Source organism: Tursiops truncatus, chromosome 8 (assembly GCF_011762595.2).
Source record: "Tursiops truncatus isolate mTurTru1 chromosome 8, mTurTru1.mat.Y, whole genome shotgun sequence".
NCBI classification, from domain to species: Eukaryota; Metazoa; Chordata; class Mammalia; order Artiodactyla; family Delphinidae; genus Tursiops; species Tursiops truncatus.
The window spans coordinates 31,873,700-31,897,966 of NC_047041.1; the positions used below are offsets into that span (position 1 = coordinate 31,873,700).

The 24,267-nt window shown below is 37.0% G+C and overlaps 1 protein-coding gene across 7 annotated transcripts in view; it reads left to right on the forward strand.

The window, feature by feature from the left end:
• Nucleotides 1-10,971: 10,971 nt before the first annotated feature.
• The window catches only part of TRPC6 (transient receptor potential cation channel subfamily C member 6), a 116,690-nt gene continuing 103,394 nt past the window's right edge, over nt 10,972-24,267 (forward strand). For 2 of the 7 annotated variants that reach the window (XM_073808274.1, XM_033862114.2), the window contains exon 1: nt 10,972-11,563. In XM_073808274.1, coding sequence (XP_073664375.1) covers nt 11,394-11,563 — 170 coding nt within the window. In that variant the 5' untranslated portion in view covers nt 10,972-11,393. The remainder of the gene's footprint in view (nt 11,564-24,267) is intronic. The other 5 variants (XM_073808276.1, XM_073808275.1, XM_033862112.2 and 2 more) reach the window with 4 other exon arrangements.

Below are 24,267 nucleotides of genomic sequence, written 5' to 3' on the forward strand. Positions count from 1 at the left end.
TGGGAGTCACTTCAAGGCTCAGGACTGAAATCATGGCTGTCTCCATGCATATGTCTGGGTGTTGATGCTGGTTGTCATCTGGGACTTTCAGCCAGAATACCTGCCTCTAGCCCTTCTACGTGGTCTGTGTTCTTCACAGCATGAAGGTCTCAAGGTATCTGGACTTCAAGTAGGGTCACTCCAAAGGCAAGTGGCCCAAGAGAGTTAAGTGGAAACAGAAAGACCTTTTCTTACCTTGCCTTGGAAGTTACTCATCATTGTTTTTGCTGCAGTCTAATGGTTATAAGTGAGTCATTAAAGTTTTTCCCAATTCAAGGGGAGGGGGCATAGGCCCCATATATCAATTGGAATAGTGTCAATTAATGTATAGAAATGTTTAGAACCCCCTCATAGTCAGTTACATGGCCCTTAAGTACAGAAGAATCTGACAAGTGTTACTTTCTTACATGCTCAGAAAGAGGAAAATGAAACAGAGTTTTGTGAATATATCACAAGTAGATGCAGCAGGATATTTTATCATTTATTAAAAAAACCATTATGAGCTCCTCTTTGACCAATATTTTAATATTTCAGGTATGTTTATAAAGGGTATGTTCTACAGTCTGTGCAGGGGTTAGCAATTTTTTTCTCTGAAGAGCCAAATAGTAAATATTTTAGGCTCTGTGGGCCACATATGGTCTTTGTAACAAATTTTTCTTTATTTTTTCACAATTCTTTTAAAGTGCAAAAACCATTTTTAGCTCAAATTTCATTCAAAAACAGGTCACAGGCAGAATTTGGCCCAGTTTGCTGGCCCCTGCTCCAGTTCATTGCTCTATATATGACTATTAGGTCAAGTTTGCCAATTGTGTTCAACTCATATCTTTCAATAAAGAAAGATTTCCCACGTCAAACATCAGAAGAGGCATGTTAAAATCTCTGAGATTGTGGATTTATTTCTATTTGTAGGTCTATTAGTTTTTGCTTTATACATTTTGAGGCTTTATAGTTGAGAATTGTTATATAAGCAATTTCTGCTTAACATCAGTAATATGCCCATGGAAAAATGACATTATATGCAAAAACACGAATGGGAGCCAATTTATCATTATTTTAATGGAAAAAAACTATAACGCATCTATGTCAATGGCAAACTCTCAACCAATTTCCTAAAATGTTACTAAAACATAGTAAAAAACTTATTTGTAACTATCTATATGGCTATAAGCTAACATGTTAGGCTACAAAATGTTCAAGACACTACGTCCTAATCACCAAAAAACTAATTTATTTGTTAACCAATATCTGCTTTGTATGAAGTAACAGTCTCTTTTAGCACCAATAATACCTCAGATAAACATTGTCTTTGTTGACACTCTGATTGCTTTTCAAAACATCTACTTTTATAGCACAAAAATAATGTTACAGATCAATATCTCTTGTGAATATTGGTGTAAAAATCCTAAATAAGATATTAGCAAGCAAAATTCTGCACCATATTTAGAACATAATATATAATGATCAAGTGGAATTTATTCTGGTACTGCAAGAATTGTTCAGTATTAAGATATCCATTAATATAATGGACCACATTAATACATCTCAGGATAAAAGCCATATGATTATCTCCATAGTTATTTGGAAAGCCTCTTCTTAAAAAAATGCAAAAACTCAAGAAAATAGAAATTAGTGGACATTTCTTTAGCATGTGCACATGCGCACACACAAGCACACATTTGTATGTATTTGTATTTAATCTACATTACTACTGACAATGTACTTGTGGTGTTAACCAATGTAATTAGATAACAGGAAACAACTAGAGTAATAGAAATTGGAAAAAAATAGAAAATCTATCTCTAGTTCAAATGATATGGTGATATTCCTAGAAAATGTGAAAGAATTAGTGATAAACTGAAACAATAAAAGAATTCAGTAAAGTATCAGGATATAAAATTAACCTAGAAATCAGTGGACTTCATGTAAGCAAAAATAACTGTTTAAATAGTGTAATGGAAGATAAAACATATTCCAAATAGGTTGATAAAATTTTAAAATGGGATTGTGTTTAGAAAGAAATGTGTAAAAATTATATGAAGAAAACTTTAAAACAATTCTACAAGACACAAAAATAGATACGAGCAAATAAAAAGGCTTTCCTTGTATTTGAATATAACTTAGAGTCATAAAGATGTCAGTTTTGCTTAAATTAATTTATAATTGTAATGTGATCCCAATAAAAATATCAACAAATATTTTTTTCTGGAGTCAGAAAAGTTGATACCAAAGTTCATATGGAAAAATAAGCATACAGGAATAGCTAGGAAAACAAAGAAAAGAAAAGCTAAGAGAATGAACTAGTCTTATGATATATTAAAATATACTATAAATCCTCTGTAGTTAAAATAGTTTGTAACTTGCATATGAATAAACAAACATTAATGGAATAGAATAGCACATCTGGAAATAGACCCAAGTACACAGGAAAATTTGATATATGATAAAGATTGTATCTAAAATCACTGGGACACTAGTGAAGTTTTTACTAAATGGTGCTGCAATAAGTGGATAGCCATGTGGAAGAATATAAAAGTAAATCCATATCTCATACCATACACGACAATAAACTCCAAAATGGACCAGATATTTCAGTATAAAAATAAAGTCATTCAGGTACTAGAAAGGGTAACTTCCTCTACACCCATACAATCTAACTGTCTCAAATCCCAGATTTGATAAGATTTAAAGAAGTTGTACCACTGCCTTCTGGCCCTCTAGGGAGAAATCACTGTTTAACTGAACTGTTGTTTCCCTGTGTATAACATATCATTTTCCACTGGCTTCTTTCAAGATTGTCTCCTCGTCTTTGGTTTTTAGCAGTTAAGCTATGATGTGCCTACTTCTATACTGCAAATGAAATTCCTATCAGACTCAAACCTCCCGTATGTAACAACTATTAACTCTGGACAAAATACAAAAATATACAAAGGCACTTCAGAGTGAATGAATAACTCAGGATTTTTTTGAGGAGAGTGAAAATTTGAAAGAAGAGGATCACACACAGCAAGTTTTCCCCTTGTACAGCTTTTATCTGAGAAAAGGCCAAAACAGCCAACAAGTAAGGTGGGTAAACCTCCAAGACTGTGGAAGACAGAATAGAATTCAGGGCAATCTCAGCCGCTGGGAAGTCAGGGGAGAGCCCTGAAGTAAAGAGCCAGTGTGGGGTAATTTTCAAATTATGTGAGGGAACTCTAGCCAAGTCTTTGCCTGGCCCTTGAGCTATGCATACACGGAGCAGATTCAAAGTAACAACCACATATAAAAGAATTGAATTGAGATTTGAGTTGCCAGCCAGGAGAAATTGTTTGCAATTTAATTTTGATCAAATAAATTGCTTTCAAAACAAAAATATCAGACTTTTTCCAGAGTCTCCAAAACATAATATTCGCACTTTCCAGGATACAATCAAAATTGATTAACAAATAATGAACCAGGAAAATGTGACCCATTTTTAAGGGAAAAGATAATGAATAGAGATGATCCAGATGCTGGAATTAGTAGGCAAGGATTTAAAAGGAGCTGCTGTAACTGTGTGCAGTGAAGTAAAAAGAAATATTGATGGAAATACAATAGAATAACAAAATATCTGAAGTTTTAAAATCATTGGATGGTTTTAATAGCAGAATTGAGATGACAGAGGAAAAGAGCAGAGAACTTAAAGATAGACCAATAGAATATATCTTATCTGAAGAAGAATAAGAAAAAGATTGAAAGAAAATAAACTTCAGGGATCTGTGGGACAATATTGAGTGGGACATATGTGTATTTGGAGTCACAGGAGAGGAGAGGAGAGGATGGGACAGAAAAAAGTATTTAAACATATAATTGCCTATATTTTATCAAAGTTTAGTGAGGCACAGTTTTTTAGATTCAAGAAACTGCGTTTGCTTTTGATCCTGCTTCTAGGAATTTACCCTAAAAATGTACCTCCAACAATATGAAAATACTTATGTATAGTTATTCATTATGGCATCATTAATAATTACAAATCTCAGATACAGTCTTAATATCAATACACTGGATATTATTTGAACAAATTATGAATAACTTTCACCAAGTGAGAGCCAATTTTTCTTAAAGGGCCAGATAGTAATTTTTGGCTCATACTGTCTCTGTTTCAACTACTTACCTCTGTGGTTGTAGAAGTCATAAACAGTGTATAAGCAAATGTGCATGGCTGTGTGTCAATAAAACTTCATTTACAAAAACAGATAGACGGTAGGATCAGATTTTGCCAGGGGGTTCGCAGTTTGTCAACCCCGATTTACATAATGGAGTACTGTGCGCTTATTTAAAAAAAAAACAAAAAACTGACTCTCTATAAACACATGGAGTAATTTTAAAGAGGCCAAATAAAAAGGGCCTAATCAAGGGCCATTCGAGGATTAAAATAAATAATGACAATAATGGATTATAACACTTTTAATAAAATACATACCCATGAGTTTACGGAAATGAATGAATGGTAAGGAAAGAAAACATCCTTCTTACAGTAGAATGCCAACAAATGAATATGGAAGGAATGATGGTATTAGAGATATCATTATTTTGTAACCATCATAGTAATAATTAATTCAGACAAGAATCATCAATGGATGCTAAAACTAGTGGGTATAAAGTTTGGTAAGGAACAAGGTATTTATTTTCATAGACCCAATGTTATCACCCTATAAATTACTTATTAATCACAAAGGGAAAATAATAACTTCACAGTAGAATCCAGGAGAATACCATCTTAACCAAGTGATCAAGGTTAACATCACCAATAATGGACAAAATGATATCATATGCTTCCTGATGTGCTGCACCAAGGAGAGCATAATATCACTTTTGTGGTATTCCTACCCATCAATCTAATGATGAAGAAGTGTCAGATGAACCGAAATTGGGGGGCATTTCACAAAATAACTGACCTGTACTTTCAAAATACCAACTTCAGGGTGAAGACAAGCTGAGAAACTGTTCCAGATGAAAGGAGACCAAAGAGACATGGCATGTGAATCCAATGTATGAACCTGGACTGGGCCCTAGACCAAAAAAAGAAAACTGCCAAAAGGACAATCTTGGAACAATTTGCAAAATCAGATTAAGTTCTGGAGATTATATAAGAGAATTGTATAATGTTAAATTGATAGCTGTACCTGAATATCCTTGTTCTTAGAAAATTCACATTGAGGTATTTCGGGATAGAAGGGAATGAGGTCTTCAGCTTACTATCCAATAGGTTAGAAAAAATGTTATCTGTGTATAGAGATGATGATATACCAAGTATGGAATATAAATAAAAATATAACAATTAGTGAATTTGGATGAAGGGTATATGTCAGTTCCTTCTACTTTCTATAAACTTTTCTGTAAGTTTTTATTTGAAATTATTTCAAAATGAAAATTTTAAAAGAAAGAAGTAACACATCAAGCTACCATCTTCCCACAGCAGGAGGTTCTCAATAAAACTTCCTACTTCTACGTATTTGTGATTTTCGATGTTCCACCAATTGTATTTGAAATATAACTCAATGAAATGCACATAATTTTGTTAAAACTGTTGTTTTTAGTTTGATATGTAAATATTAATTTATCACTTAGAGATAGTGTCCAAAAATGTATTGAGAACTAGGTACTTTCTATAAAGTTTGGGTATTGAAGGAAATTGGAAAATTATTAATAGGGGGGTGCTTTGTGTGGTATGACCATATTTTCTAACAAATTAAATATTTTGTCACTATGAAGTTCGAAAACTCAGGAGTTTCTCCAGTGAAATCTGAAACTGGCCCCCCATACACAGAAGGCAAGGAGAGACTGAAGGAAGAGCAGACCACTCCAGATTGGTATGTGGCAGGATTAATAACCAAGGCTTGTCTTGGGCAGCTGCAAGAGATGAGTAGATCTCTGCATCCACCTGCCGGAATCTTAAAAGTTTATATATAGATCTTAACTGGGCCCAGTCATGTATACAGTCCAGATGATCTCAACAACACATGGTCTCTCAAGGCTGTGTCCTTGAAACAGGTCCCACTGTGAGTATTTCCATACATTGCAAGGACAGGGGAGGGTGTAGGAGTCTCTGATTGCTCAGGTGCAGCTTGAGGGTCAACTGGGAGTCATGTCCTCTTCATGACCTCCTCTAACAGAAGTAACCCTTTTTATTTCTGTCACCAAAATTATAATTAGAAGCGGGGTGATTCTGTAAACAAAACAAGACAAACAAACAAACTAAACTAAAATATGTGGCATTTTCTCAGATGCCAGGTGATGACAGACAAGGAATCTGTTATCAAATGCAGGAAAGAGGGCAGTTCAAGAGTTACTGGTGTTATGTGGTAGGAAAAAATGGCAAAACCTGTCACCTTCAATTACTTGGAAGACAGACAATGTACCTAATGAGGTTTTAATTGTAAAGAAGAATTGAAAAAAACTAATGTTCATAGCAAATGTTGGTTGCTGTTGGCTGCATTTGGCAATTTAATATAAGAAAGAGATGATCTCTACATAGTATTGGAAAGTTTGCAAGCAAAATTGAAAGAGAATAGAGAGTCCTGAAATGCAGAGACCTGTAAGGTTGAAGAGGCTGTTGGTTTTCATCCCCAAACAGTAAACTATAAAACTGTGAAATTATTTGAGCCCCAAAGGCCTATAAATCTCAGTCTTAACATCAAGGATCAAATCCTTGATGCTTGATCCTTGGCTATTGCTAGTAGATAGGAAAAACTACTGAAATTTCTATGCTTGCCTTTGTAATACAACAATGTTCCAAACACATTTCTTACTCTGCAGTTCTAATAATTTTCAGCTAAAAATCTTGAAATTTTTACAGTAGGTAATTATATCACCTGTAAACTAATAGCTTTATGTTCTTTTTCAAACTTTTCCCTCTTATTTATCATGTTTTATTTAGCTTATTATAGAAGTTCTTAGCTAATAATTATTAGTAATGATTGTAACATCTTTATCTTATTCCTTACATTGATGAAAGCATCTCTGGTATTTCTCCATGTTGGTTTTATGTGAAATAGATCTTCGTCACCATGTTAAAGACATGCCTTTTTACTAAGCTTTTTTGAAAAAAATAATAAATCAGGAAAAGATATTGAGTTTTATCAATTGTGCATTTTGGATCCACTGAGATGATAATAAGTTTTCGAATTTCAGCCTTTTTCTTAAAGGATCTTAGAGATCATTTAATTTGCCACAAATACATTCATTTATTTTATAGCATATGTAAAAAACTGAGGTCTAGGCTGCATTTGAATGTGTTGAGTGATAGGAAACTAACTACTTATAAAGTAATTCCATCCATTTTTGATATGTCTCCATCTACTAGGCCTGGGTGACACTAATCCACAGATCAGCAGTCTTCTTAACAGTCTTCTGACTACTTACAAATCATTCCTCCATTACTCAGTCCATATTTTTCAATCTTGCTGACAAATATATTATACGATTCCCTTGGCCAATAGTTTACTGAAAGTATTCTAATAATTCTATTAAAAGAGAGATTAATTCAGTCGAACATGATTTGTTCTGAGACCATGGTAATCACAAGTGCTTAAAAAAATACCCATACAATAATGTTAGAATTTTGGATAGTTATGTTAAGCTCAAATCAAACAAAATATTAAAATAGGTTGCTACTTTAATTTTACTGTTTCTAATATTTAACATAGTAAAATTTTAATATCTGCAGTAGAGGTTTAAATGTAATTATTAAAACCCCTTTACTTAAAAAATTAAGCAATTGAGGTTCAAAGATCTGATATCACCTGCAACTATTTCACTCAGGCCAGAATTTACAGAGGTCATTTATTTATAGACGATCAAGCCTTCTGAAGCTTCTAGGGTGTTTTTGTTTTTTTCCCTGTGGATTCTACATGCATTAGAATTCAGGGCTCTGGGTCTCCATGCTTTGAATTATCCACACGATTTTCTGACTAAACTGTTGTTTGTAGCTGTTGGCCAACTAACCCCAAACTGCATTTCCCAGAAAAGCTGTTGTGTCAGTGCCTTCCCATCAACAATAGCACCTCATAAACTGCAGCTGCCCAAAGTCTTCAACGTAACACCTTCTTCTTGAGTAATTTGGCAACTAATAATGTTTTCTCAACCTTTTGTCCCTGCTGCCAGTAGCAATATCATTTTCTTTCCCTTTGGGCTCTTAGCCTGAGACCTTCTAGAGGGCAATTCTTTTTCTTGACTTTCAAAATACTGTGTTATATCAAAATCAATCAATCAAACAAACTGCAGGTATGTATAATGAGGTAAAAGTCATCTCTTAATGGCATCCCTCCCTTTCCACATAGAGACACACAGCCTACCTTCATCTCCATATCTTGGACCTACAACTTGGTGTTCTTTTTTTTTCTTAATAACATAAACATACTACATAAACATAACAAAATTTCATGGCAATTTTTTTTAGCTTGTGAAAACTATACTTTCTTTACTCATCCAACTATTTTTTACTTTTTTAACTTCATTCACCAATTTTCTTCATTACTCCAGATCTACTCAGCAATGCCTCACTTGATTAAAAAATATATTAACTGTCTGGGTTGTCTTTGTTTCACTGTTTTTTTTTAACATAATTGAAGAGATGAAACTTCATAGATAAGCATAAAATGAAGAAAATTAGAGATTGAGGAGTACTTAGTAATTATATATCTGCTTACTGATTAGTAAAGGAGGCATAGAGAGATTAGATGTCCTCTCTCAAATCGTACAGCTTCAGTTAGGGGAATGGTTAGAACAAGGCTTTCAGCCTTCCAATCTAATGCTGTTTCCACTTCCTCATATCATTAAACTCTTTCAGAATCCTCTAATCCTTTGTACACCACTTTCTCCCTCTTGGGAAAATGTCCCTAGGATTTATTGGTCCTGTACTAACTATATTTAAGAAACAGAGAAAAGCATGTCTTATCTTGCAAAGTGATAAATTGATATCACATTATAAGTTTACTGTAATAATTTTTTCAGTGTGAAGGCTGCTACCTGAGAATGAAAAACTTCATTTTTTGAAATGAAACACTTCATGAAACACTTCAACTAACACCACTGGTCTTTTCTAACTTTTCTTTAACTCATAGAATTTGAAATGTCAAAAAACATTTGAATATTACCTTCCCCACTAAATTGTTTACTATACTTGATGTTCCCAAACAGATTACTTTGGCACTATTTAAATTAAACATTTATTAACTAACTCATTCAAGCATCAAAGCTACTGAGTTCTTACAGATGGCAACTGCCACAGACAAATTTCACTATGTATAATTATTAGGCAAAAGTAAGAATTTTAAACCATGACTCCACATGATGGGAAATCAAAGGAGACTCTTTTTAAAAAAATAAATTTATTTATTTATTTTTGGCTGTGTTGGGTCTTCGTTTCTGTGAGAGGGCTTTCTCCAGTTGCGGAGGGCTGGGGCCACTCTTCATCGCGGTGTGCGGGCCTCTCACTGTCACGGCCTCTCCCATTGTGGAGCACAGGCTCCAGAGCGCAGGCTCAGTAGTTGTGGCTCACGGGCTTAGTTGCTCCGCGGCATGTGGGATCTTCCCAGACCAGGGCTCGAACTCGTGTCCCCTGCATTGGCAGGTAGATTTTCAACCACTGCGCCACCAGGGAAGCCCCAAGGAGGAGATTCTTAAATCACGAATAATGTACTTCACAATGATGGTGATTAGTTTTTCAGGGTAAATGTTCTTTTAGTGGCCAAGACTGTTTTCCTATCTTTTCTGTACTGCGTCCATCCATCTGTTCATTCACTCATTCCACATACCAGTGACAAATACAGACCCAGGCCCTCAGAATACAACAGTTCCTGTCCTCTCTGAGCTTTAGTTCTTAGTGTACTGGCAGAGTCAAAAACACTAAATTTGTGACCTCTTTTCTCCTCCATCAAGTTCACTGCTTTCACACTTCCAACATCCATTTTATTGTCCACTTATTTATGGGAAGCAAAAGTACCATTGTCAACAGAATTTCAGACTGTCTGGCTTTCTTCAATCCTATTGCAACCAGTTTCTGATCTTTTCATGTCTGGCTCCTTGCCCTGTCCATCTCCACTTAACTAGCACCTGCCTGGAAAGGTCTCTTTTAACCTCCTAATAATCTTAAGTAGTCAGTCTCCAGTTACTATCACATCAACCTGTCTTATTTTTATTGTAGCCTTTTTCTCTGATACTTTCTCGTTTGCTCGTTTAATCTCTGTCTCCTTCTCTTCCAGGAAGGCAGACAGGCACCTTGTCTGGCTAGTTTGCCTCTGAATCCTAAAATGGTGCTTGGCACACAATTGGGATCAACTAAATATTTGTTGAACGAATGGATTCCTAAATGACAACTACTTGAACTACTACAGATAGTGATTCATCCTTGTTGAGTTTCTTTTACTTTGCACATGTATGAAGATTAAATCTGAATTTAAAACTGTCTTAAAATTAAAAACAGTTCGGAAATGTGGGAAACATCTGGCAGAGAGATAATTCTGGCATTTGCAATGATGGAAGGAAAGTTTTTCTCTGAAGTAAGCAGGTTGGTGGCCTCTATTGGTATCATCGGAAAATGCCTATTTTTGTTGATTTGCTCAGGAACTGGGAACATTTGGCATTGGGAACACAGAATGTTGTTCATTTTAAAGTGAAGAGTTATAACTTCGGGGGTTGAGAGTGGGAGAGAAAATGTCCTAAGAAATGAAGGCAGACAGGAGAAAGGAGAGGCTTCTGTCTCTTTTAAAAAAGAGTTCTTTGAGTCTTACTTAAGAGAAGCTTCCTAGAAAGTTCTTAATTTGTATGGTTTCTAAATAAGCAAACTCTTAGCCCCCCCCCCCCCCCAAAAAAAAGTGCATGTGTGGCTCCACCTACTTTAGGTTCATCTTGGCCCTGAAAGTTGTGGCTACACGACAGGCTTTTTCTGGAACGTCGTTCCGATCCCTTTAAAGGTGGAATCATGACGGAGGATGCGGGGGAAGAAGGCGGGAGCCGACGGCTGAAGAGTCTCGGTTGACATAGTAACTCTTCAGCTCTTTCTCCCTTGCTCTCAGCTCTCAGGTTCCGCTGCCACCCGCCGCCCCGCCTGCGCTCGCTCGGTCCGGGAGCCCCAGCCGCCTCCCCGGACGCACCCCAGAAAAGGTCCCCTTTGCGACCCGCTGCGTGGTGACTTCTCCCCGGGCCAGCGGGTGAGCCGCTCGCGGAGCTCATCTCTCAGGGCGTCTGCCCTCCTCGCCTCACCCTCACCCCCTGAGCACCAGTCTGCCGCGGGCCAGTCCGGCAGGTGACGCGGACCCCTCCGCACCGGGTCCCCGCTGGAACTGCCGAGGCGCCTCCCCCAGGAGCTGGATCCCGGCCAGTCGGGCGTTCCCGCCATGAACCAGAGCTCAGCATTCGGGCCCGGGAGGGGAGGCTCTCCCGGGGTGGCTACCCGGGCCCGCGCGCGGCGCAACGAGAGCCAAGACTATCTGCTCATGGACTCGGAGGTGGGAGACGACGGCTGGCCGCAGCCCCCCCTGCCTCCCTACGGCTACTACCCTTGCTTGTGAGTGCGGGCGCTGCGGGCAGGCCGGGGGCGCTGCAGGCGGGAGGTGTGCGCTCGCCGGAGAAGACCCGGGGCTCCGCGCGCGTCTCCGCACGCGTCTGCCTTCCCAGGGCCGCGCGAGCCGGGCTGAGACCCGAGTGAGAGGAGGGCGCGCGCGGATCTAAGGTTTGCTCCGGGCGAGCACGCACGGGTAGGTTTGCCCGAGAGAGTGAGACCGTGGGGTACCGACGCCACTACAGGTGATAGGTGTATGTCGGTTTCTTTAGTCCCAAGTAATCGGGAGCCCTCAAAGAGACCCTGTGTCGCTGCGCCAAAGGCATGGTCTGGGCAGGGGACTGATTCAAATTTGCGTCCCCAGTGACTCTTAGCATCTGTGGGAGGGATGACCAGAACTCTCGGTCCTGGGCGCAGCTCGGCGCTTCTGCCAGGGGAACTCGAGAACCCGCGCGCCCGCCCTCTAAACACTCCCCACCGTTGCCCTTAAGGGGGCGCGCACAGGTCCTCAGCTACCAGACGGCAGCAAAGTTCAAAGGGGCGCGTGGGAGGGGGTGCACTTACCCCAGGCATCCTCTCCCCAGCCTCCGGTTCTCCGAGTTAAATAGGAGAAATAGAACCTCTAGGCTTTCCCACCCATAGCGCGAAACTTTTACCAAGGGCGTACGGGGGAGGCGAGCCTGTTACAGGTGCGGGCCGGAAATTGATAATTGTAGAAGCTGAAGAAGGTCGTCTGCTGTGGACCCTGAGTGACTACGAGATATTATTTAAGAATCTGGAGTTTCTTTTTTGGCGGGGGATGGGTGGCAGGGGCAAGCAGAGGACGGAATGAGGAAGTCTCCCCTCCCCCACACGCCTGGGACCACAAGTGCAGCTGGCAGATAGTGTGTCTGCCTCTTTGCTCCTTTAGTTGATTGGGCAGTATGGTTTCTTGACATGTCACATCCATCTGCATGCGGTTTCCCGAGGAAAGCAGTTCTCAGTAGCAGTTCTGTTAGCAGCTGTAGAGGGGTGTGTGTGTGTGTGTGTGTGTGTGTGTGTGTGTGTGTGTGTGTGTGTGTGTCTCACTCTCGGGGGATGGGGGGCAGGATGGATGGGTGCACCTTCAGATCATTGGTCAGGGCTGCCCAGAGTCAAGGCTTGCTGTAGATCCCTTTCCCAATAAGAACTGAGCCCCGGGAAATGGTGCATCTAATTTTTCCCCTAGATAAAAGAAAAAAAAATTGGAACTGGTTCCATTCATCTACGTGCTGTATGGTTTGAAAGCATTTACTGTTACTTACTTTTTTCTTTTTTAAAAAATTAAGATATATTTCACATTTCATAAAATATATCTATTTAAGTTGTACAGTTCAGTGGTGTTTAGTATATGCACAGAGTTGGGGACCATCACCACTATGTTATTCCAGGACATCACCCTCAAAAGAAATCTTGTACTTGACGTTAAATTAGAAAATATTTCTGTGTCTTTTACTACAGAACTTCTCAAATTTTAATGGCATATGAATTACTTATGGAGCTTGTTAAAGTGCAGATTCTGATTCAGTAGGGTCTAAGTGCAGCCCAAATTTCTGCCTTTCTAACAATCTCTGAGAAGATGTAGAGGCTGCTGGTCTGTGGAGCATACTTTGAGTAGCGAGGAGATATATGCCAAGAAAAAATAAAAATAAATAAATAATTTCTGGATATTCTGAACGCAGCTACTTTCAAATTTGCTTTAAGGGTATCTTTGAAACATAGATGGACTTTTTCATTGACTTAGACTTAAGATCTACCCTTAAGCCTGAGGGTTATGTTTGGTAATGTTACCTGTGGGTAAGTTAAGCAACTTATAAAAGCTATATTGCTTTTTAAAAATGAGACTGCTCCATAGACAAAATCTTTTTTTTTTCTCTCTTTATCACCTAATCATTCTATAGTCACTTGTTACTGTGTGGGGAAAATAATTTGATTTTAAACACTTGTGGCTATATGTTAGTAGTGAGACAGACTAAATAAAACAATAATTGCAAGTTGTCCTGAAAAGTTTCCCCAATGCTTTCTTCAAATGTGGTTTACTGCCTTATTGATTTATCTAGTTTTTACATCATCTACTATTTAGAGAATAAGTATTTTTCTCCCTTCGTTCAGGAATCCTAGATCACTCTTAATGGATAGGCCTTGGCAGTAGAGAGATGAACAGAAATATTTTAATGTGCTTCAATTCTTATTGAGCACCCCCTGTCATGTCAGAGGTATGATAGTAAATTTAAGAGTGAGCCATGTTTCTAAGTAAGACTTTGGTCTTGTCCAAGTCTATTATTTCCAAAAGGTTCTTAGTTACTTTTCATCACTATTTACTCTGGCAAGGTTTTAATTTTTTCCAGTTAAATAATCAAGTAACTGAAAAATTTTAACCAGTAAACAATAGTATTTCACACCTGTGATGTATGAGAAAGAATGAAAGAAAATTATTTCCCTCCTGGGCTTCCCTGGCGGCGCAGTGGTTGAAAGTCTGCCTGCCAATGCAGGGGACACGGGTTCATGCCCCAGTCCGGGTAGGCCCATGAGCCATGGCCACTAAGCCTGCGCGTCCGGAGCCTGTGCTCTGCAACGGGAAAGGCCACATCAGTGAGAGGCCCACGTACCGCAAAAAAAAAATAAATAAATAAATAAAAATAAAAAAATTATTTCCCTCTGTTAGAGAGTACAAATAGGAGCTTCTATATGCTTTTGACTTGCAATTTAAACAATTGTTTGTATATTTTCCTAGAGTGAGAGGCATAATATTTGTGAAAGTGGCAATTACTAGTATACTTTAGATATGGGTACTGCCATTATCTCAAATCACTGAGATTTTTTCCCTTGTAAGATAACAGATTTTTGCAAATTATCAATTCTGTGGGATAAGTTCTATGACTCTTGCTAAAATATTGTCATAGTTCACTTATGTAGAATGATTTATATATATATTTATGAGGCTTTTACTACTGAAAATTTTGGCAAATTATCTTGTTTGAGAGAAATTAAGTATTCTCAGAACTTAAGTGTAAGAAGTAACATTTTGAAGTGGTGCTTAGAAGAAAAAGATTCAAATTCTCCCTTTTTTCAACTTCTAATTGGAAATCAATTAATACAATATATTTTGATCAGTTTGTAATCATGGTTAGCAAGAAATGTCCATGTCCAAGGAGGATCCCAGGAGTTAGAGAGTTCCTTCATTTAGAACTTAAAAATGTCTCTAGTCCATCCCTTCTGAACATGGAGAAGAATTCTGGACATAAAAAATGTTAAGTGTTTCTAAATTCTCAAGATCTGAAATAGTCCAACTGAAATTTCTGCTTGGAAAAGACTAATTATGAATAATGAAACAAACTGTAAACTAAAGCTCTGGCAAAACAATAGACTGAGATATTCTAAAAAAAATTACGGTTACAAACACCTAGCAGTACTGGATAAAATAATCTAAATGATTTTAACGTGGTACCCAATTTTGCAAAAAATAAAAGGGATTACCATTTGCCAAAAGCAAAGAAGTTAAAAGACAGAGTATACCCTGAGAAACGATGCTGTGGTTACCCCAGTGATTATGGATCTGGGTGACCAGGAGGTTGGAGTCTAATGTCCATGTGAGATGGAGAAAAGCTAAGGCCTTGGTTCCAGATGAGGCAGTGTTGGAACTGAGACATCCCTGTCCGCTGCATAAAACCAGGACCCTTATTTTAGTGAAAAGTTAGACTAGCATAATATGCCATCAGCACGGAGTGAGAACAAGAAACTTTGTTAGTAAGAGGAAAAGGAACCTTCCCCTAAGAATTTCATTCGTTGGGCCTGAACATCATGTGACTCTATTTTTGCTTTTGTTTTTTACACTACCTAACTGACCTAGAAATCTTCAAGTTGAAAAATACTCCGGCTCCTAGAAGAGTAAAACAGAAAGGCATTCTGAAAGTGTAGTACCAACTATCTAGACTGCCAAGGATTTTCAGGAAAACAGCAATCCCTGCTAAAGATATGCTCACTATAATACATAACGAAACACACAAGGAAACAATCAACTAAGAACAAAAGTTAGCAGCCAGTACAGTCCATGAGGGAGAGTTAACATGAGACATAACAGCAGTATTGGATCCTTAATAACTTGAGATAATATAGCAACATGAAAGAGAATATATAAAATGGGTATGTATAAAATGTTGACAGTATAAAAAGAAGTTAAACCCTAACAAAGAATGACTTATTTTTAAAAAACAAATAGAAAACCTGTAAGTGAAAAATATAATTTTGAAATGAAAACTCAATGGAAAGATTAAAAATGCAGATTAGCCATAGTATAATCAATGATAATACCTAGAATGCAGAGACATAAATAAATGGAAAATATAAACATTATTGAGCTAAGAAACACGAAGGTAGGAGTTCCAGAAGGAGAAAATAGAGAGAATGAGGGAGAGGCAACATTTGAATAGATAATGGATGATAATTTTCCAGAAGTGATTCATTCTCATGTTTATGAAGTACAAGAATACTAGTGTGATACAGAAAAATAAACCCATTTAAATGTATTATATTGAAATTGAAGAACACTAAAGATAAGAAATATAAAAATGAACCAAAATATAAGAGATTCAAATGAGTGAGTTTTAAAATTTAGAATAAGAAAACATACTCATAGTGTATTTTGATACCCAGTGTATTGATACCCAGTGTATTTTGATGTGTAACTTATAAGAACTATGGTTTTTCTTTTACATGAAGCATTGTTTACTCTCTAGTTATTAATGTAGTTTTTAATACAAAGTCAGTGCTCCATTGCTGGTAGTATCTCTTTAAACATGGATATGGACAAAAAGGGATTCCAAGGGTCATTAAATCATGGTCTCAGGAGAAACCCAAAGAGATTCTTAATTGTATACTTTAATTCATATTATGAAACAAAAGTGACCTTTTAAAAAATGTTTTAATGGGTCATGGATCTTTTTAAATTTTTATTGACCTCAGGATGGTTTTGGATGAAACCCATCTATGAGCTCTAGGACCCAGACTTTGAACTCTTGATTTAAGAGAGGTAACCTAAGGTCAGAGACCACAGATAAATAGATTTCCCCAACATAGCCTTCTTTTCTCCAGGCAAAATAAAATATGCTTGAATTTATTTATGTATTAAAAGGGAATGAAAAATTCAGACTGCAGGATAGAAAATGTTTTCTGACATTAACTGCTGATAGAGTACACGAATCCCTTGAAAAAGTTTAGGATTGACGTTAGAGTATGGACTCAAGCCTATGAATCACATTACATTTTTATGTGCTTGTTATCCCTCCATTATTTTTGCCTCCCTATGTCTGATAAATATGTCTATTCAAACATCCGTTTTACTTTTTGCTCACAAATCTCTTTCTACCAGACTGTATGCCTCTAGTCCTTCATTTGTCTACTCTTGGCATAGAATCTAGCAAAGAGAAGGTGTAAATTAATTTATTCCTCAACAAAGACATTATCCTCTCATCAGTATTTATTCTAATAAGGAATAACGTGGTGCCAGCTCTTTTCATAAAATAACATCTGAGTCCTTTAAGGAAGACAGAGAGTAATGTCCACATAGAAGGAGATACCCAGATCTTATATTCCGGCTGCCTGTCCACTTAGATTCACCTTCTTCTGGGGGATCTGTCACTAATTACTATGCCACTACCATGCTGCTCGCCTTTTAGCTCTAGCCCCAGACTCTCCCCTTCAAGTTCCTTCTGCTCACCTGAGATGAGGCTGTATCTTTATCAGTACTTGTCAAATGCTTAGGAATAACCAAAGATAATTAACATACAGAGAAAAACTCCTGGCTGGCTATAACTGTCTTTCAGCTCATTTGTGGAGTCTCCTAAGGACTGACCCCTGCCTAACCCCAAGTTTTATCCAGCTGGCAGAGAGTATTCTTCCCTCTCCTCCTCAGACCATCCACAGACAATCTAGCCCTTAATAGTCAGTGTTCCATAAATTGGGAGATTGGGACTAACATATACACACTACTATATATAAAATAGATAACTAATAATAATCTGCTGTATAGCACAGGGAACTCTACTCAATACTCTCTAATGGCCTACATGGGAAAAGAATCTTAAAGAAGAAGAGTAGATATATGTATATGTATAACTGATTCACCTTGCTGTACACCTGAAACTAGCACGACATTATAAATCAACTATACTCCAATAAAAATCTTAAAAAAAGTTAAAAAAAAAAAAAAGTCAGTCTTAGCCCAGATGGACAAAGGAATACCACCCTCCTCCCTTTATCCAGAGTAAGATGTGCCTCTCAAACTCCATTTCTTTTCCTAGGATCTCCTTCTTTCCTAGATCATTGACATTAGGTATGTCTACTCTTTTAAGCAGAGATCCTACCACCTACCCACACAGGTATGGCTTCACTCTCTGACCCATAGGGGCAGTTACCTTAGAACACAGCCACTCAGCAGCAGTATAAGGGATTTCCAAGTAAAATCAAGGACTCATTTCCTTATAAGAACACATTTATCAAATGAAAAATAAAATCAATCAAATAGAGTATGTGTGATATCATGATTTCTTATGATATCACAAACATATGTAGTGGTTTAGAATTCAGAGGGAATCCTAGTATCTATTATGTCCTTTGAAAGAAATAGCATCTATAACCATAAAGCAAAGACTTGGACCTTGGTTAAGGGTATGCAGTTTGGAAGCTGCTGTGCTAGCCGGAGAAAAACAAGTGTAAAAATCACCTTTGGATCCGCTTTCCCTTCTTCATTTAGGAATCAACAACTCCTCCAGCTGCCATTTAGATTAATGGTGTGTCTCTTTTTTTTTTTTTTTATATACCACATATTCTTTATCCATTCATCTATTTTTTCTTAACATCTTTATTGGAGTATAATTGCTATACAATGGTGTGTTAGTTTCTGCTTTACAACAAAGTGACTCAGTTATACATATACATATGTTCCCATATCTCTTCCCTCTTGTGTCTCCCTCCCACCCACCCTCCCTATCCTACTCCTCTAGGTGGTCACAAAACACCTAGCTGATCTGTCTTTTAATTGACCACTTTGAAGTTCTGTGTTCTGCATGACAGAAACCATCTATTTTGTTTCTAAACCTCCCCTGGCTTGAAGTAATCAACATCTGCTGATAACAATTTATTATCATGAAACATCTTTTTTAGAGGTCCAACACCGTAGGTTGTGGAGTTATTTCCAGATGTGCTGAAATGCCCACATTTATTCCGTAACATAATGTTTGTTTACCTCTAGGAAGACATTGCATAACTTTTTTTCTCTAGACAGTTATGTTCCTTGAGTTACAAGAGGTAAGTTGACTTCATAAGGCAATTCATCTTTGCCTCTTAGAGAGTAAATCATAAAAGGAAAACATTTTCTTGAGTCCATTCTTGTTTTTCTCCCTCTTTCATAAAAAATGCTGAATGTAATTGGAACCAGTTGGATAAAATTACCGTTTGTGATTGCTCTTTGTTTAGGAAGCTTCTGCTGGCTTTCAGGACATGAAGTGCTCATCTCTATGTCAAATTTCAATTAAACTTTGGCATCTAAAACTTGGTATGCTGTTTAAGACCCTTAAGATATTGGAATGGATTGAATCACATTTCTTATAGAATGTCCTTTTGGAGCAGCATATAGAAATGAATGTCACAAATACCGAAACAACACGTTAGTTGCAGTCTAACTATTCTCACCCTAATTCAGGTAACTCAGCCAGAACAAAGAGGAGCAGGGGTACTGACTAGAGTTATTTACAGGTCAGGGCGAGTTGCTGTTTCTGTAGAGGACTAATCTAAAGTATTTGTGTATATTTTGGGGGACTAACATTTTTTGAATACCTACTCTGTAGCATGTCCTCTTCTAGTTGTCATACAAATGTAATTTGCTCTTCAGAGCAGCCACCTGGATATTTTTAATGTCTATTTTATAAATGACCATGCTGAAGTTTAGAAACATTGAGCAATATTTAGAAAGTTACACAGCTGGAAAGTTGTTGTCAAGTGGACAAAAACCAATACATTTTAGGTAACGCAGGCTGGAACGCATAAACAGAAGGGCTGGCAGGTTGCACAGAGTCCCCTAATCTCCAGGCATCCCATATAATCATGCCTGTGCCCGGCACAGCTGGATACGTGATGGGTGTCCTCTTGGAGAGCACACTCACTTCCTTCTCCTCTATCTTTTCATAGGTACTTGAGAAGCCACAGGTTGGCTCTGATCTACGGCACCAAGATTCCTGAGCTGTGCTCCTTTTATCTAAGTTATTCTCTGGTGAGGGAAGAAGACAGGAAGAAAGGTTATAATAGCAGTAATATGTGTGTTTCACTTCTACCTCTTCTTTCTATTGAAATCTTAGTCATCCGTGAAGATCAAGCTTTATATTCCACTAATTGATTAATCTGTTTATTCATTCATCTTTGTTGACTTATATGATTTTGTCACATAATAATAAAAATAACAACTAGATTTATTAGGGATTTCTATGTGCTAGGCCCTCTAAGTGCTTTATATGTACCTCATTTAATACTCCCAGCAAATCTCTGTTTTACTGATGTTTTAATAAGAAAGAAAAAAGTAAAAATATACCACAGCAAAGAGAGGTTAAGTGATTTGCCAGGGATTACACAGCCAGTAGTTGACAGAAATGAGAAGAAAGAAAGGAAAGAAAGAAAGATCCTATCACTTATCTAGACACAGTGAAACTAGATTTTGAAAAACTGTCAATCTTTGTCACCAAAGGAAGACTGTGAATGCATCAAAACTAAGTAATCTGTAAAGTACTTACTAATTTTAGCAATGGTCCACAAGCTGATCATGACTCTTTTAAGATTACAAAAGAGGAAGCTTTCTTTTACTCTTGATTTCTATCATGTGGATGAAATTGCTTCTTTGCTATGAAACAGGTTGTATTAGAAAAACTGACCTGACTCAAATGGTAGTGTGAAACTGGATTTCATTGCAGGATTTGCGTACTTTGTAAAGCATTTTACATATCTGAAAGTATATATTGCTAGAAATCAATTACAGCATGGATAGTTATGTTAAGATTGATTGCCTTTTCAAGGCAGATTTCACGTTTCAGTTACAGAAACTCTGGTTGCAGCACAAAGAACATTTTGTCCTGACATGTATGGGTCAGCACAAAACCCTTGCACAAAACTGGGAAGAGTTCTCTTCATGGGAATTACTAACAAGATTATCTTGAGAATTATAATAGGATTTGGAAATGACATGATTTCTAAAACTCTTTTAAAGATTCTTTTAGGCAGTTTAAACTGTTAGAGATAAAACTTATTTTTATTATTAATATGTTAAACTCTCTGAAACAGAATTTTGCATTGAATAGGTTGAAGGGTGGCAGTAGTTGCTATGAAAAGCTGATTCCTGGGCACTGTAAGAATCTTCTCTTCTCCCCAGTAAAATGTTTTCTGCAGGACCCCTTTTCTTGGAGGGGCATTCAGGGCCAGACACTGTATTTCGTCTTGAAGAAAACATTAATTTCTTTCAACAAATATTTGTTTAGCTCCTTTGATGTGCTTAGCACCGTATTTGGGAATCACTGTTACAGTATTTCATAGAGTCCAAGGTTGTATCAATTTTAACCTGTCCTGATGTTTTATATGCCTTTGAAAAACAAGAAAAAAAGTACTGTATCAATTATATTATACCTTAGATTTTTATATTATAGCTATTGAAATAGATCTTTATACTTAATTAAGTGTAGGTTTGGGTCACATATAACTCTTACACACATATGGAAAAAAAAAGTCTAAACAAAATAAATTTAGTTAAGGTATTCCTAAAGCTTCTTCATATTCAGAGATGAACTTTCCTGAGTCATTTTCAACTCAAAATATTTGATATCTATGTTTCTCCACACGGTCTTGTCCTTTGTGCCAAGAAGACATGGGTGATGCAGCATTTCTTTAAAGAATCCAAAGAACCATGATAGACCAAAAGCTTTCGGTGCTAGGCAGTTAAACTGACTTTGCAATTACATAGAGCTAGACTATTTTGACTTAGCAGTTCCTGAATGTTGCTGAACAAATCTGATTCGCCATCGTTCCCCATGTACGATCCACTCTCCCCAATACACATATGCACATACACACATGTATTTGTTTCTTAGGCTTGAAAGGAATCCTTAGCTACTGTTTCCAGGATTTATTTTCAAGCCACTGTCATCCATTCTGAAACTTTGGAGCCATTGCTTTTAATGCTTGTACATGCACTGCTAAAGGTAAACTGTCATGATAATGACTGACACCAACTGGCAGCACTGATAAGACATGTTCTATTCCAGAGAAGTTAAAGTGGGAGAATTATGTATCCTAGAATCAATGAAATTTGGTGTTTGGTGTGCTAGAGTCAGGGTAAATGAAAGAGGAGGTGAGATATGAAAGATTACAAGGGAGACAATACACTTTATTATCTGTCCGGAATTTGAACTTTATTCTCTGACTTTAAGACACAGATAAGAATATGCCAGTCTTTTGCCTTATTTATATTAGCTTATTTGATCATCACAGCAAACTTGTGTGATGGGTAATATTGTTTCTACTTGTAAATGAGGAAGCAAGTTCAGAAAGGTTAAGAATTGTCTAAGAATTTATGGCTCTCAAAAATCTGAGCCTGTACTTAAACTTCTATTTGACTGTTTTGTTTGTTTGCATTTGACCCTCACTGTCTGAACTTCTTCCCCTCACTGGAATGGCAGCTCCTTGAGGGCGGGGATACAGTCTATAAACTAGCATTTGGTAGGGACTCAATAAATGTTTGCTGGATGAATACAATGTCTTCCTTATACAAAGTGGAAGGCCAGTAGATTGGCCTTATCTCTAAAATTCTTTTCTCTTTGGGCTTCATACAGTTTTGTGAGACTTTGCCTTTAGGATACCATGTTTTCATCTTAGCCTTTTCAGAAATACTACAGTATTGGAGTTTTGTATTCTTGCAGCTTAGGTCATTTAATGAATTCTAAGAGCTTTGTGATATATCTGCTTGATCCCTAAAATTGTGCTTGTCAAATATTTTTAAATAATCCTGCAAACAAGAAAATATAAATATAAACCATTTATTTTTTTATATTGTGTTGATAGAACACTCATGGAGATTAGTCTTTTTTGTTTTTACTAAAATGGCAACAGGAAAGGTTCTTGTCTTTTTATTTAAATTAAGTTGAAAAAGTTTGTGAAAACTGAACTTCCTGTGACCAAAGCTCATTACATCCCGAGAAGTCTTAAATACTTATATGAAATAATCCAACTTAAAATTGAGAAAGTGAGAAAAGAATGGTTAAATAAAAATGATTTTAAAATTACATGTTAATGATATTGTAACTTTGATTTGGATCACATTGTGCAGGGCAAAACTTACACATTTAGTTGATTTTCATGGTGATCTGTCTTCTAGAAATTAGATCAATTATTCTCAAATTGTATTGCAATCCACCTTATGCTCAGACTTAGGCATTATCCTCACTTTCTTACATGCAAGAATTTGATATACCCTCACTAGAAAATTGCAGTGAGATATTACTAAAGGAATAGTGTTGCACATCGACTGATGTAAACACACAAAAAATCAGCAGCCTCTTGTCTAAACATGTACACCAGATGATGGGGATTAAAAAATGTTTTTATCAGTGGGTTGAGAATCTGGCTATATATTAGAATTACCTGGATAATTTTTAAAAATATAGATTCCCTAATAATTACGAGAGTTCAAATAAATCAGTATTTCTGGGGGTTATGACCTAGGAATAATATTTTTTAAAAAATTTCCCTAGTTGATTCTAATATGTAGTCAGGTTTAGAAACTTATTGTTTCAGCTACTTTAGATTCACTATGAAAACCAGAGTTAGGAACTAAACCTAATTTCAATCAAGAAAACCATTACAGTGTATTCATCCATGCAAAAATGTGAGACTGAAAATCATTTTTCCGGCTTCCCTGGTGGCACAGTGGTTGAGGGTCCACCTGCTGATGCAGGGGACGCGGGTTCATGCCCCGGTCCGGGAGGATCCCGCATGCCGCGGAGCGGCTGGTCCCGTGAGCCATGGCCACTGGGCCTGCGCGTCCAGAGCCTGTGCTCCACAACGGGAGAGGACACGGCAGTGAGAGGCCCACGTACCCCCCACCCCCCCCCCAAAAAAAAAGGAAATTCATTTTTCTACCTAAGATCCAATGATTAGTTATTATCAGATAAATTGAAAAATAGTATATTTTAATTCAGCAAATTCTCATCAAATACCTGCTATACACAAGATGCTATTCTTGATATATTTTAGGAGCATAAGTGATGAGATAGGAGATATGCTTGATAAGATGTCAGGAGAGTAACATGTTGTTTTATGAGAAAAACTACCTTTCCAGTTTGTTTCTTAAATCAAAACATGATGCAATAATTTTATATTTAAATTAGAGGAGAAAGTAATTTATTTAAATTTTATTTTTATCTTAATGTTGACCTTCTTTCTGATTTGAATTATCTGTATTTTCAGAAAATATAGAGGAAGTTTGTCCTTTTTAAATCATCCAAGATTTTATGGGGTAAAATTTTCCAAAAGGGTGAAAATTTTGCTATTGAAGAAGCTTATTATCACTTAACTGGATTTCTTTTTCTGAATATTATGAGGTTTTGTAAAACTTTCTTGAAATTCTGCCTCCAGTGGAATAGATAATCTTGATGGTCATC